This window comes from Falco cherrug, chromosome 2, assembly GCF_023634085.1.
Source record: "Falco cherrug isolate bFalChe1 chromosome 2, bFalChe1.pri, whole genome shotgun sequence".
In the NCBI taxonomy this organism is placed as follows: domain Eukaryota; kingdom Metazoa; phylum Chordata; class Aves; order Falconiformes; family Falconidae; genus Falco; species Falco cherrug.
This window is the reverse complement of record NC_073698.1, coordinates 15093819-15110263: the sequence shown is the minus strand read 5'-3', so window position 1 is coordinate 15110263 and position 16445 is coordinate 15093819. Positions and strand designations below refer to the sequence as shown.

The window sequence follows — 16445 nt, the reverse complement described above, 5'->3', positions numbered from 1 at the left end:
GTAAATAAAAGTGCCATTTTTCCAAAGACAATCTGCATATTGCCATTTTATAATGCAGTTTCTCAGTGGTTCAGCAGTTTGATAGGCATGGATTTTCTTTTCATTCAGTGAAATTTCATTTTTATACTTGTGCAGCACCTCAACAAGTAAAAATATTCATGTGGATTCTGGGTGTTTTTTGTAGCACAACCTTCTTCCTTATTATTTTCTTCAAGGTTGAGACATGTTTTATTTTGCTTTGTTAGCAGAATGATTTACCTTTTTTTTTTTGTTTGTTTTGTTTTTCCATCATGCTGCATCTCTCTTACTGTCCCACCATCATCTAAATCACACCATAAGTATCTTTACTGCATTTTTTTTATCCTTTTTTTTTTTCACTAAGCCAAACTTGTTGTGCAGAACTAATGATCTAGTAGGGTTTTCATCACCTTTCAGTACCTATTTAAAGGAAATATATTCCATGCAGCCACCTCTACATGGATTTGTCTTTTTATTGAAACTTGTGTATATGCTAATATGTTACTGAGGGTTATTGTCTTTGAACCCTTCAAGGTTTGATTTTCTGTGTCTCTATGGTGCACTGCCAGACTGTTTCCATGAAAGAAATTTGAAGAGTTGCTAGTTAGAACTCTATATTTCTATAGCCATACGAGATGTAGTATCTGCGTTTATTTTAGGAAGGCAGTTCAGCTATTTATATTTTTTTGTCAATGTTTTTCAAACCACTGCGGTATGGAAATAAGAATTGCAAATACTGAGAAAGAGAAATTACTGTTAGAAAGTAAAGAGTTCTGTAAGTGTTGGCATATGGTTTTACAGTACGTGTTGGAATTTCACTCATCCCCTGAATTCTGTTTTCTTTCTGGTAAACAGGAGGAAAATATTACATTACAGATCATCAAACTGAAATTTAGCTATGAGACTGAAATGCTTTTATGGAACTGGAGTAATGGGATTTCTATGTGTAGTAATTAATTCTAGATTTTTTGTTTCTGAATACTAGGGAGAAAGAAGAAACAGTATCCTTAATTAACATTGAATAGAAACTGAATTGTAGAGCCAGTTGGCTCAGCTGTCAGCATATGATAGAGCAGTGGGAACTGAACCAGAAAACACTTTATGAGGTCACTGTAACCTAGAATTCATGGCAATAATTTTAATGGGTGTGTGCTGTTCATCTCTTAGTGAAGAGAGAAGGATATGGAGGGAGAAACTTTTTCAGAATTTTCCGTGATTATTTCTTAATTATATAAATAGTCAAAAAATAGAAAACTTATTCCAAAGACAGTTCTAGTTTCCTTGTATAGATGAAAAATGTAATTCAGCTACTGGAAAATATTGTTTCTGGTTAATTCTTAACAGATCAACAATTTTGTTTTTCAGGTCGAAAATTAAAAAAGCTTAACAAAATTAAGGTTGTGAGAACATTAGATGTCGCACTCCAGCAGCCCGCAGCCCTTCAAGATGAAGGCCAGACTCTAACCCAAAGGCTGTCCTTTTCTCCAAATCAAGAAATACAGTTTGTTCCCCCAATGATCAGTGTTCTACGAGGCATTGAGCCAGAAGTTGTCTATGCTGGTTATGACAATACAAAGCCCGAAACACCAAGTTCCTTGCTGACCAGTCTAAATCATCTTTGTGAGAGGCAACTTCTTTGTGTAGTCAAATGGTCTAAATTGCTACCAGGTAATAGCACTCCTTATATATGGTGAATTCTAGTTAACAAATATGTCATATGATGAGCAGTCAAAAAAGAATATTGCCGTCTGCCTGTTAATTAATTCTTAACAAATTCTAAAACGATTAAGCTTCCACTTAATCAGATAAATTATCTTACCAAAGACGTTTTAACAGGGGGGCACTTGTGAAGGAATGCATCTAAATATTTAGACTCACTCCAAATTATGACAGAAGCCCGGAGAGTTTTTGTATGTGATGGTTATAGCAACCTTTCTACCCCACCCCTCCTACTCTATTATTCATTCTTTTGGTATAAAAATATGTTTATATGTCTGCATATTCCTTACTCTTAATCTTATTAAAATGAATTTTTGAACAGAGAAAAAAATGCAGTAGATATTACCAGTTAGGACTAAGCAGCTCTACAAGTAGACTGGCTGTGAGAAGTAATTGAACATATGAAGAGCCAAGACTGGATTGCAAAAAAACCCAAAAATAATAATTAAAAAAAGTCCATGTTAGGTGTGTATGTTATGTGACCATACATCTGCTGTATGGTCCTAGATATCTGATCCTGGGCTATATAAAAATCAATATGTTTAGCAGAAGGTCTAGAAAAAGGGATTTCACATGAGTTCAATTTGACACTTCACTGCTGCAGGAAAGGGTAGTCCCTATCAGTGCTCTTCACCATTGCTGGTTGTGCTTATTAGACCTCTTGGTTGACCTGATTCATCTCATTAAGTGAGAAGAAAACAAACCTTTTTTTTTTTACTCTCTGTAGTTTTCTGATGGCTTCATGAGCTGAACCAGTTCACTGAGGGGTAGCATGAATGCCAGAGCTTGCTTGAAGGAGGTAACAGGACCAGGTAATGAAGAACAGGACCACTGCTTTCAGTGGCAGGAAGCTGTTAGATTGACACAGATCATTCATAGAAATCCTTAAAGCTGTCAAAGATCGGAAGTTATCAAAAGCAAATAGATGACTGAATATGCTTCTGTTTAGTTAAATGCAAGAAAGTTATTCATATGTGGATGCTTATTGTGTTACAACTGTATCTCTTGTTAAGAACACTGAAATCCAAGCTATCTATATTAAATAAGAGTTGGTTACAGTTGTCATGCTACAAACTCTCATATATTTACCAAAGGTGAAGGAAGTGCATTTCTATTCCCTAATATAGTCACTTTTGACTGCTAAAGTTAATTTTGCTTTGATCAGTTCAAAATACTGGATCAGAACAAAAAAAACAAGAGGTAAGCTATCAATGTGAGATAGCCAGTTATTATACAAGCTTCACAGACTTCTGAGAGCTACATCCCCAAAAGCACTTGTCTTTATAGGTGTTCTCAGTTTTGTAGCTCAAAGTTGTCATCCCAGAAAACCTGTTCAGCCAGTGTCTAAGTAAGAATTATAAAGTATTCTAATTTCATTTCCAGGATTTCGGAATTTACATATTGATGATCAGATAACCCTCATCCAGTATTCCTGGATGAGTCTAATGGTTTTTGCAATGGGATGGAGATCATACAAACATGTCAGTGGTCAGATGTTATATTTTGCACCAGATCTGATTTTAAATGAGTAAGTAGACTCCGCTGTTTGCATAATATGAATGACATTTTTAGCTTAATTGTGTAAATGAGAATGTGACTTCATTGAGGCCAAGATTTCATTCATTACTTGTTCTGTTTCAAAATTAACAGCAAAGTACTCTGATCATATTAAAGCTTAGTAACTTTGGAAAGAGTTTTGTGGGAGTCCTAAATATTCTGTTGATATGGCCGAACAAAAGGAGTTAAAATAATATTTTAATTATCTAAGAGAAAAATAATAAAAAAATATGCTGTCAGGAGATTTACTTGAATTCATCTGAGTAAGACATGAGTTAATGTTTAATAAATAGAACTACATGGGATTTTTTTAGGTTACTGGGTGGCTTTTGCAAACAGTTTGTATATAGTTTAAATACTTCATTTTGATACATTCTGATAAAACTGCTTCTCTAAAGTACATTTCTTGTTAGAAAATTGTAATAATTTAGCAAGGAATTTTAGTATCAAGGATAAAATATGTGAGATGGCACTTTTCTGGCTTGGGGGGGGCAGGGATTGTTGGCTTAGATTTTCCTTCACTGTGCTGATCAGTTCAGAAAATCTTCATTTTAGTAGTTTTCAGTTATTGTCAAATAATGCAAACTAATACTGTCAAAGCTGTAATTTTAGATATTTTAGTTATAGTACTTGGGAGGTTTCCAGGAACAGTAAAATGTGATTTAAGCTCCCTATTTTTTTTTCCTTAATGCGTTTTTCTTAGTTATTTTTTCTTAAAATCCTAAAAGAGCTACTATGAAATGAGATGAAAGTTAAACAAGTTTTTGTGTAAGACATACCTGTTTAAGCATTAAAAGGTGGATTTGCAGAAGATTTGGGCACCAGAATGTAAAATCTGTGAACATGTAAGTTCTTGACAGTGAGGGTTTTTTATAGAAAATATTCAGTGGAGCAGGCCCCATAGCTCCTGGATTTTTCTGTTCCAGATGACTGTAAATTACTGTTATGATACAGAGTAATGAATTCTTTCCTCCCCCACGTGAATTAATTAATGCTGTACAAATTGAAATAATTTGAAGGGATGGGATTGAGATAATTTTCTGACTGTATTCTGTCCCAGCGTAGTCTATGAGATATCTCATGGTTACATTCAGAAGAAACACCGAGTGTCCGTCTTTAGGCAGTAACGTTAGGGCTTGGGGCATTACTCTGCCTGTGGTCCACTGCTGCCACCTTGTGAAGAAGGCTAAGTACTTTCTTCCAGAATAGGGTTGAGATTTATGAACCCTGATTATAAACCCTCAGAGACAGCTTCTTATTTGCAGCTCAAGACCATCTACATTGAAGGGGAGGCGGACTGGTAACGTACCCTTCTCTTGGTTGTAGAGCATCTTGTCAGGGTCATATTAAAAATGTTGTAAACAGAGTTAGACATGAAGAGTAACTGGCACACAACCGTATTTATGGGGAAATAAATTAGCTTTTAGATCAGTAAAATGTAAGCAACTTTCTTGTCTGTGGTGTTGTCTAAGATTGTACTTTCATGATCACTTTAAGATCATTTTAAGATTGTGCTAGGATCACTCTAAGCGAAGGTGACTGCCAAAAAAAAGGTAGCTCCACCTGGCTCTCTGCCCTGGTCATGTGTCCCCATGATTTTGCTTAAGCTGGATTGAATACTATCTGGCTGCACTGTCAAACAGCTAAGGAAATTATATACTTGCGAAATACACTAGAAAAAGCCATTAATTAGCAGGTGGAGGTGATCCCTGAGCTGACTTCCCATGTGGGAGTGCAGGCGCTAATGCCAGGTTAGCAGGAGCATACACCTAGAGGTGGAAAGAGATAATGGAAATTCCTTCTGCAGAGGCAACACACACTTGAGTTGTTTGAAAATGACCATGAAACCACAGTCCAAAGGTTGTTTCACAGCTACTCTGTCATTTAGGAAACTGAGTTGTGGTGCTCCCGGGGAATGACGTGTTTGGTCAATTTCAGACAAAGAAAGCCAGGAATATGAGTTTAACAAAGATTTCATGAATTAGTATTAAACCCCTGCAAAGTTTTACTGTTGCTCACACTTTGCAGTGTTTGAAAACATGACTAAACCCAGCATTGAAGCATACCTTGAAAGCTGCTATCACTCTTCATTAGGAACAGACTATCAGAAAGGAGTAGGTAAGGAGATTTAAAGTAGATCTAGAAGTAACCAGTCCATTTAGATCTAACAGATGAAATTTCTAGAAGTCATTTAAGAGCTGTTACAGGATATCATATGTTGAACAAAGCTGAAATAATTTTCCTTTAAGCTAACAGTAACACTTTAAATAACAACAACAACAACAACAAAACAAAACCAAAAAAACCCACCACAAACCACCAACCCTCGGTGCATTGAGAAAAGTCTCTCTTTTTTTCATGGAAAATATCTCCTGTTTTCATTGTTGATGGTACTATCTGCAATCAGGTTAAAATGCTGATCTGAATTTTATAGGGGGTGGGAGGGCAAAATTTAATCTTGTTATCATTGTTTTATCCAATTCATCTGGATTTAGCTGCAACTTTGTGAAATTAGCCCAAGTTAATGGATCTTCAGGTTAATGTATAATGAATTCAGTCAAAATTACAGGCTTTGTAATGCTAGTGTTGCAGTCATTTCAGTTGAAAACTGCCTTCCCAGTAACTATGTACAATAACATATACCCAGTATATAAAAATCTCAAAGAGAAAAGTAAAATTGGAGTGCTGCAAAAACCGGAACGGTTTTGTGTATTTCCTTGTGTGATATGTCCTGTTTACTTCTGCAGGAGTTTAAATAATGCTGTAATAATGTCTTAAGTTTACTTTAAAACTTTTTGTATATATTTACATGTAACATTATATACTGTTTCTTTAATGGCATAAAATGCTACAAAATATCTGTTAGCAGTGTTAGACTTGCAACAAAGTATTTTGATGTAGACATTTCTGCAAAACCTAAAAGCAAGTTTTCTATAAACTTCCAGGTTTATCTTCAATTTTACACTTTGAAATACTTTCAAAGAATGTAAAAATCTGTCAACATCTGAAAGAAAAAAAAAAGTACTTCACAATAATCGTATGGGTGTTTTTAATCAATAAAAGAAAATCTTTTTTGGTGGTTAGCATTCAGCTTTGATAGTCTCCAAGGTGGTGTTTTTTTTCTGGGCAGCAGTAACAGATTAAACATCCAAAATAATAGTGCATTCATTATGAGTAAAAAAATAGTGTAAGTACAAAAAAGTCAGAAAATTATTTATTTTTATAACCTCTTTCTTTAAGTTCTGTAATGTGGTAATTAAACTGCTAACAAGGCACTTCCTTCAAACAATTAGTACTGGAGCCATTATTTTTCTTTATTTTCATGGGTTTTTAAATTATTGGTTTTTTTACCTTTTCTGGGTGTAAGACAGAGGATGAAAGAATCGTCGTTCTATTCCCTGTGTCTATCCATGTGGCAACTCCCACAGGAATTTGTCAGACTTCAAGTTAGTCAAGAAGAGTTCCTATGTATGAAAGCACTGTTACTTCTCAACACAAGTAGGTTCTTTTTATTTCTTTGTAACATATCAGTAGTAATTTTAACTTGACAATTGCTAAGCTATCTGGCTTAATAAATGGAAACTTCTTTAGGAGGAATGTTGGTATTCCAAGAACTAAAAATATTTTTTCTAGTGTTTATAAGGAACAAGTAATTTCTGATTCACTAATGGTTTTGTTCTGCATAAAGGCACTGAGCAAATGTTGGATCCTTTTAGGTATATAGCTGTACTGTATTACACATTTTCAAATTAAGTGCACAGTATTTCTGCCTGGAAGCCCTTCAGCTTAAATGGCTCTACACAGGTTAAAAAAAACCTCACAAGCATTAGGAATGTATTAAAAATATTTAATAAATTGTCTGGACTGAGGGCTTTATCTTGGCCAAGAACATAAAGCATGCTTATTCAAAAAAATTAGAGGTGGACATGACAAACTATACTGACATTTATTTAACTTCTTGTCATTATAAACAGATCAGTTTTAGCATAGATATAAACAAATGGAAATGTTATTCTTTGGTTTGTTTCTCTAGGATAAAATGTGTGATCACTTTTAGTCATACACATCTTTAAAGAATCCAGCATACAGCTGTGTTCCACTTCAAATGGGAAATGTGGTAGCTGATGAAGTTATCTTCCAAAACCTTTTCTAAAAGACTAAAAAGTACATCTGCTGAGGCCATAATTGTTAGCTATGAATCCCCAAATAGAAAGTCCTAAAATTGTACAGGTGCTATTAGAAATGAGAATAAGCACTTTGAGAAATATAATTGGAAGAATATTGAAGTTTGGTTCTCTATACAGAGAGTTGGAGGAGGGATATGCACGTCCTGCATAACCTGCTTGTTGGTTGTATAAAGTTTTAGTAAAAGATAAGGAATTAAAGTTTATTTCTTCTTAAGCTGTACTTGGCTGGTTTTTGCATAAGTTCATGCTTAAAAAAACTTTGGTCTTAGCAGAGCATAAGAAGTAAAAATTAAATTTAGCTTATATGAACATAATTACTAAAATAATAGCAAAACACCATGCACTCTACTAAAGCAATAAAAATGAGGGTAAAAATCCCTCTCTGATATAACTCCAGTTGCTTTGTTGGAATCTGAATGTATTCCTGTTTTAAATATTTTTCACATTGTTTGCATCACCAATTAACTCCCTTGTCTATCTTCTGAACCTTAGAGGGAAGTTTGAAATTTCAGCAAAACTTAGATAAATTTGTGATATTATAGCTATCCATTTCTGTCCCAGAAAGTTCAAATCAAATTCAAATAAACATTACAGTGGTCCAATCCCTGTCATTTACTAGTGCGTAATTTTAAGTGTTCATCAAAATTTATTCATCATTCTTTATGAAATAAATTGTGCTCAGAAGTTCATTTTTAGGATGATATGTTTGTATATATTCAAGAAATGAGTTTAAAAAAAAGTATTTCTACCTGTGCTGATGAGTTTTGCTTTTTGATCTTTCCCGCACTTATTGTCTTATAGGAAAAAACAATTTGTCAGATCTTTGGGAAAAGGAACACACCTAACCGTTGTTGCTGAGACATTTAGTAAACGTTTGGTACTGTATAAATATAATTCCACAACACTGTTTTCAGAAAAATATATATAACGTCATTGTTGCTATAAAGTGTTTTTTAAGACTACTTTTATTTTAGTCATGGTATTCATCTTAATCCTCTTCAATGTGAAAGTATGGCCATTTCAAGCTTTCATATACTAATAGTAAATCAAGTCTGAACTTTTAGTCTCATCTGTCTCCTCTTTGATTTATTATTTAGATTAACGGGTTTTTACTTTTAATATAATTTTGAAGAAGCAGTAATTTGTATTAAACATAACTAAATGTTAGTCGTGATACATTTCTAATTATGAATCACCCCCCCACTCTAAGTATTCACATTATTATTTTTTTTTACAGTTTTTCCATTGAATTTCCCTTGGTTCCCTTAGACATTTTCTTGATACTGTACTTATGACAGTTCCAAAGCTGTCATGAAAGCAGAATTAGTCTTTGCAAAAAGTGGACCAACATTTTTATTTTTTACAATTGTTTCCATTTTACAGGTCCTTATTTAATATATGTAACATACTGTGTTGTGTAGTAGAGCCCCATAAGTTCTAAACAGCGCTCCATCTTGCAGAGGCAACATACATCTAGAAACTAATAGTATGAATAGTTCAGAAAGACTTACGATTTAAGAAAGTAGAGCTATTCCAAAAAGAGAGAAATAAGCATATCGCATGTTCAGTTCTTGCTGTAACAGTTTCCAGACTTTTGATTTAGAGGAATTGCAAAATCTTGTTGCATAAGATTTTGGCTGGGTTCTTGCCATCAAATAAAAGCATCCACATTTTTCACGTCTGTTCAGGGCGAAGGAACATTTGAGCTACCTGTGTTGAAGGTGCATTTGTGAATGTAAGACGTTGTAATTCTTCATTTAAATGAACAGCGTAGTGGAACTTTTTTGTGATTAGATGGGAATGTGACTGGTTTTGTAGAATTCTAGGGTAACAGGTCACTCATTGCTGGAAGAGATCTTTTAACTTAATTCACAAGGGAATGACTTAAGGAAGGAAGGACTTAATTGCTGTTTTAGAGATATGAGTCAAGGATAGCATCCACCTAACCCTAAATTCCATCAAAATGTCACTTTGTATGAAAAACATTTCATAGATACCTGTAAATCTGCTGTTAAGACATATCCAGAACCATCCATGCTTTGAAAATTCAGCTATTTTTTTCCATGACATAACTTTTCGCTGCTGTGAGTATTCCTGCCTGTATTACTCCTAAGCACATTGCATTCCTCACAAACCAGAACTCGTCCCTTCCATTCGGACCCTTGATGTAGATGTGTCAGACACGCTTTCACATACCTCCTTTGTCTGTCTGGACTTGAGAGGCCATACTGAGTCAAAATAAAAACCCACCTCATCCAGTATTTCATCTCCATCAGCTGCCAAAGGAAAGCTAACATGGCATCCCTAAAGGCTGGACTGTTATTAGATACGGTATTACAAATGTACTTTCTGTGGAAGTGGTCACAATTTCTTTTCTCTGGTTTTGTTTGAATTCTGTTTTAGTTAGGTGGCAGACCCTGACTTCCATAGACTAGCTCAGTGCTTAGACACTTGTCTTTAAACTTGCTATTTTCTGTACGCGTGTTTCCCTCCTTCCCCCAGACATTCAGTTGTCTGAGGAGACAATCAATAAACAAGAGACAACCTTGGCAAACTGGATCATTTCCTTTCTTGGGCAGTCTCCTGTTAAATAGGAGGCTTCTGCTTAAGTCGGGTAGAACAGAGATCTGAGCTTCTGCATTGTCAGCGTGCTCTCAGCTGGAGGTGAGGGAATTTTAATTTTAATGTGTTTGCCTGAAGTGTCTCCTTTCCTCTTACATTTTTCTGAGGAACCAGGCAATACTTGACTTAACAGATGTCAGAACAGGGTTTTATAGTTTCTGAATGGAGAACAGTTTTGCTCTCGGTGCAGGGTTTGCTACTTAATTCTTTTTCAGGGAATAGGTTTAGGTCCGACCCCTGTGCAGCAGTCTCCTTTTTAGGGTGTCTTGTCTTTTAAGAATTCCATTCCTACGTATTGAACAATACAGTGCATTGTACAGAGAGTCAGTACACACATGTATTTATGTTTTAATTCCAGAAAGTGACAAATCATCTGAAAGTCAGGTGTTACCATATTGAATAAGTCAGTGTCATTATGAACCAAGTTTCTTGGGTTTGTAAAGAAAGATTCAAACAAAATCTGTTGTGGCCCAACGTTAGTCATGGTCTGGTACCAGTTTGAAGATGTACTAGATACCTAGATAACTAGCAGGTGGCTTATTTAACTATGTGAGCTAGTCCACATGGCATTCTTTTACAGTCCATGGAGAAAAATAAGCATCTTTACAGCATAATTATTTTTTTTCTAAGGTTACTGCTAAAACTCAAAGTGCCTTGTGCCCAAGACTTGCCTGATTTTTCCCGCTAAGACTACAGGTAGCTGTGGTAACTAACCCAGGTGGATATGCCTGTACTGTAAAATGTCTAAAGTTTGGTGAGGGGAAGGATTTACCTCACGCTTATGTCAGAATACAGAATGTTAAATGTGATGTTGCAGTGTGAAATGGCATTGGTAAGGGAGAAGGGAAAAGGGAAGAAATGTAACAGCTTTCAAAACCAGTATTTTTTTAAACAGGACAATGTTTTAAAGTATGATTATTAGAGCAAACCAAGGATTTAGGTTTGATTGCCAGATGGAAATATTTTTTTGAGCTTCATTTCTTCAAGTTTCTCATTTCTTGGTTGCCTTTGACAGCATAGGTTATAAGACTTGTTTGTTAACACTCAGCCATGTCAAGGAAATTAGAGTCTAGGGCTTACGCCTGTTCCCTTACAATGCTACCAACACTTGTCACCAGTGATCAAATATGGTCTTATCACTAGCAGTCACTAATAGGCTCATTTCTCAGTGTTCTCTCTGTGTCCTCATTTTGGTCCTGATAGCAGACCATTAAGAGAAGAGTGAGTTCAACCATTTGCTCCTCTCTGCTAATTTCTCTAAAAAGCTGTTCACATTTAAAACTGATAATGCATCTATTCTGTTAAGTGAAAGAGCTCCAAACAGGAAGGTTGAGCCCTGGATGTCATACAGTCTACACTACCTAAGAGTTGTTGGTTCATTCCTTGACTCCATGTTGAAACACTCCAGCTAGATCTTTAACATAAATCTGCTATGAAGAGGGCTGACCCTCAGAAGTGCCAGTCCATAACATCTTTCCTCAAGGACAGGAGTAGTTCTTTTGGCCATCTTCTTTTCAGCAGACAGGTATAGCTGAAGCTTAAGGCTATTTTTAGACATCAGCAGTTAGCAGAATTGACTGATTGTTGCTGGTATATCTAATTTTAACTGTTTCACTGTTTCTGGAGTACCTGTTCAATGGGAAAAATTACCTGGCTTAGAATGATGAATTCCACTGTAAAGTGTGAAATACTAGAACTTGCTCCTGTCTTTGAATTTCTCACATTGCCTTCAGAATAAATTGCAACACAAGCGTTACTTTCTTTTTAGTTCCTTTGGAAGGTCTAAGAAGTCAAAGCCAATTTGATGAGATGAGAACGAGTTACATTAGGGAACTGGTGAAGGCAATTGGTTTGCGCCAGAAAGGAGTTGTGGCCAACTCGCAGCGTTTCTATCAACTTACAAAACTGATGGATTCCATGCATGACGTAAGTTTACTTGTTAATGTATTTTGGGTTTTATGTAAGAAGGGGCTAGTATTTTTAAAAGCAATTTTATAGAAAATGGCAAGTCAGCTTTTCTAAACAACAAAAGAAAAACTCCTACGCTTTCTTTAGTGTGTATATTTGTGTGAATACATAGCTATATATGCAGCATCAATATATATTGTCTGTATTACATGGTGTACAAGATAGAAGTATTTGAGAAACATGCATTTGAAAGCTACCATTTTGTTTCATTATTTCTGTAATTTAATTAGTGCAGTTACAGGTTTTGGTAGGGGGCAGTGCGTATGTGCGTGTGCATGTGTCTACATGTTTATGAAAATATTTAAATAATTCAAAGAATAGGCAAGTCAAGTTGCAGTCAGGCCACAAAGAATTAGAGAAAGACAACCAAGACTGGTTCTGCAATCTTAATTAAACTACTTTTATATGTATATTCTATACCATTTTTTTCGGTGCCTGTCTATATATCTGGGAATTGAATAATCTTTGAGAACTCTAGTGGTGATATCATAGGGATCCATAAGTGTCTCAAAAGATGCAGCTGAATCCTTTCCACATTGCTGAAAGTCCAAGCATGTATCCTGTTGACCTAACATCCATTAAAACTGAGGAATTACATTTCATATAAACCTTTGCTCATTTGAATGTTGTGTAATGGCTTGTGTATCTCTGCAAGAGAGGTAAAAAGCAGAGGTACAGGGCCATACCTGGTGCTTTTAGCAAGTGCTGGGGAAGTGGCACTAAGGCGGTTTAAGAAGAATGCTTTTGAGTTCCGTGTTGGTTGTGAGGAGCTTGCAGGGAGCTCAAGGAAGGACGGGGTCTTTGTGTGCTTGTATTCTGCACTCAGGAAATCTGCATTTTAATTTAATTTTTCATGAATAAGTTAATTTATTAAATCTAAAACCTTTAATGGACACTAATTCCCCCTTCTGATGGGGAAAAAAAACCACCAACCTTTGAGAATCCCATTTATGGGAGTTAAGAGAGGTAACGACTGATAATTATGTGGTTCACCAGGTTGTCTGGAGTCTATTGATCCATAACCTCTCCATGAGTTTCTGCTAGCCACAGAACTCACATTCACCATTTAGCTATTAACGTCATCTCAGATACCAGCAAAAGAAAAATGAGAAGAGTGTGAAAAACATCCTTACAGGTTAAGGTAGACAATAGAAAATTCTGAGGGGAGGACATGGAGCTTAGCTTTAACTGTTTACTGTAGTCAGTTGTCACTTGGGACTGTCAATGCTAAACTTTTGCCTGGAGTTCAGTCAGTTACCTTCTACTTGCAAAAACAAGTCCTGGTCAGTATACTACTCATAGTAGCCCAGTGCTCAAGGAACCTGTTTGGATCAGTCTTGTGTGGGATGAAAGGTCTTCCTGCCCTACCTGGCGTAATAATTTGCAATCTGATTGTCACAGCATCCAGATGAAAACTCTTTGAGTACTGGGCTGCAGAGTCAATCTCTTAAATTCAAATACTTAAAGTAAAACAGCCTTAGTGGTAGTGAGTGAGTGAGGCTTGCTGCAGAATACCCAGTAAAGTGATGGTCAGGGTGGCGTTTGGTCTGTAGAGTATCTTCATTCATGTCCCTATTTCATCTTGGGCTGGTAAAGTGATGTGAGATATAAGGGAAAGATAGATCATCAGACTGAAGAGACTGCATGTCATCAAAGCCTGGAGTAGGAAAGACTCCCAAGTAAATAGTAATTACTGTCCCTTAAAGCAGTGTCAGAATAGTATCTAGCGAACAAGGCATTGAAGTGTGTTGAATGTGAGAATAAAATGAAAGACTTGTTTATTAATTGCCATTGTTCATGGTGCATGTCATGAGTGAGGATGATACTACTTTATAATATAAGTGAGGCGCTGTTTTTGTATGACATACCATTTACCTATATTTATGATTTCTGTCATGGGAGGATATTTTAATAGGGAATGACATGTACCCTTATTGATTCAACAAATGACAGAGGAAGGTATATAATAGTGTCAGCTGATGGATGTATAAGTGATTGACAGCATGTTTATCTGACTGCATTACTGTTAGCCTGATTTATCGTGTTTGTATTTTATTAAATCCAGCTAGTGAAACAGCTCCATCTCTTCTGTCTGAACACATTTCTCCAGTCCCGTGCACTGAGTGTTGAATTCCCTGAGATGATGTCAGAGGTGATTGCTGCTCAGCTACCCAAGATTCTGGCAGGGATGGTGAAACCTCTTCTCTTTCACAAAAAGTGAAATGTCTTTTATCATAGAGGTGATTTCTGGGTCACTTTTTGTTTATTTTGGTCAAGATTTTGCAATGTCAGGACTTCAGTATATTTGTCATACTTACCCTGCCTACTGCTTTATACTTGTAACATACACAAGCCATTTAAGCTTGATGTACATATTGTGAGTTCTTGATTCCTTAACTGCAAAAATCACAACAGTCATAAAAAATGTTTTGTAAACTTGGCTAGGTTGCTTTTTAGTTATGCATAAGAATGACAATGTTCAAAGAACAGTTATACATTTTTCTTACATACTACACGTGCTAAAATTTCTGATACGACGTGGTGTAAACTTTTAACTTTAGTACATTGTGTGCATGGGAACATGTGGGCATGTGTTTGGTACAAGATTTTTGAGGATTTAAAATAAACATTGCCCATGTTTTTTTCACAGGTATTTCACTTTTTATTAACTAATCTGCTTCACAGAAATATCTCTTCAAAGTCAGCTGTCCAGGATTAAGTAGATGTCACTGCAATACCTTCATGAGTAACTGAAGTGCTAGGCACAAAGTATACATTCATACTCTTGTTTGTGCTCATAATGCATTGAAACTCTTGAGTGCAGCATACTGTTTTCTGCACCATTCAGTGCAGCTTTCCTTCAAAAATCAGAAAGCTTAGGAAAATTTCAGTGTCTGTTACACCAGAAGTAATGTGTGTGCAAACCCACTAAGCTTTGGTTTGTATTATTTTCCTTAAAAGTTCTGCACTTATAAAAACTAAATCACTTAGCTATGGTCTTAAATTCATCAGCTTTAAAATTCTGTATTTCAGAAGCTTTAAATAGAGATGTTTTCACCGACTACAGCTCTTAATAATGTTTTGAATTCCAGTGCTGAATACTCAAACAGCCATTAACATCAAATTATAGTGAGATTAAATGCAAGAAGAAATGGAAAATATGACGACAAACATTTTGATACACATCAGGCTCAGTTTAGTACAATCTCAGAACTGCATATTTTATTTTAAAGGCATGCCATTATAATTGGGGTAACTGTAAAAGAGGAATTAGACTAAATTAGCTTTATACATTTGAGAAGAATGTCATGTTTTACTATGAAAATGAATATTTGGCTGAAAAATTATAATGTGGTGTTTGTTCCTTTGATGTGGATATGAAGCAACTCGTGCATTTAAGGCAGAAAATTGTTGATATATTCAAACAACAAAGAAATGGATAAAGCTCCAGAAAAATTTGTGAGTCTATTAAAATATGACAAATTTTGCCAGTCACTGAAAATGATACTTAAATTTTCTAACAATGTAGGAAATGGTGAGTCTTACTAGGGTACTTGCTGGCCATACACTTTTGCTCTTCCCCGTTACATGTTGGATACCTCCGTGGTGTGACAGCATGCTGTTGGGGTATAGTTTGATCTATATAGACATATCCTTGTCAGGTGAACAAAGGCCCATGAGACCTAAGTTCAGTATCTCTGACTAAATCAGGGTGCCCTGGCTAAAAGTGTAAGAGATGTTACTTGTTCATAAAAATTACATCCTGATTCTTGAAAAAAATGTAGACAACTAACTTTATCATTTCATAAAACCAATGAAGAAGAAGCCACATTATGACTGGGGATAAAGATGTTTCCGAGATTCCCAAAAAACAGTACTAAACCCACTAGAGCTGGTACAAAGATGTGGCCCTGGATAAAATGCTGTAAGCAGACTTTTGTGTTAGTTGACTAGGTTTGTCATTTCTAACTGCCCGGAGACAAGCAATTTGTTTCATATTCATTACAGTCTGACTTTTAACGGTGATCCTTAAAGCAATTATATTTTAATAAATAACACAAAATTCTTCATTTCTACATATTGAAGTTTTCTTTTCTTTATTTTTCTTTGAATTTGCATTCAGTAATTGTGGAGCTTAGGAAAAAAGTCCATCTCAACCATTCCACTTTGTGTAACAACGATATTTTCATGCATTCTTTGGGAATTTTAAGCATTGCCAGATGATTTACCATTGAATAAACAGACTATGTTACTGTTTAGATTAAATTGTTAACAAAAACTTCCCACACTAAAAATTATTCCTCAACACCCTAATTCTGAAATTAGAAAACCAAGCAGGCAGTATGTTTGCCTTAGGAATGCCCCGGATCAGCC

At 35.6% G+C, this 16445-nt stretch overlaps 1 protein-coding gene across 1 annotated transcript in view; it reads left to right on the top strand.

Moving 5' to 3' along the window:
- PGR (progesterone receptor) overlaps nt 1-16149 on the top strand; it is a 38049-nt gene extending 21900 nt beyond the window's left edge. The window contains exons 5-9 of the mRNA XM_055702430.1: nt 1384-1686; nt 3121-3265; nt 6662-6792; nt 11872-12029; nt 14137-16149. Of these exons, the coding sequence (XP_055558405.1) occupies nt 1384-1686; nt 3121-3265; nt 6662-6792; nt 11872-12029; nt 14137-14292 (893 nt within the window). The 3' untranslated portion in view covers nt 14293-16149. The remainder of the gene's footprint in view (nt 1-1383; nt 1687-3120; nt 3266-6661; nt 6793-11871; nt 12030-14136) is intronic.
- Nucleotides 16150-16445: the final 296 nt, after the last annotated feature.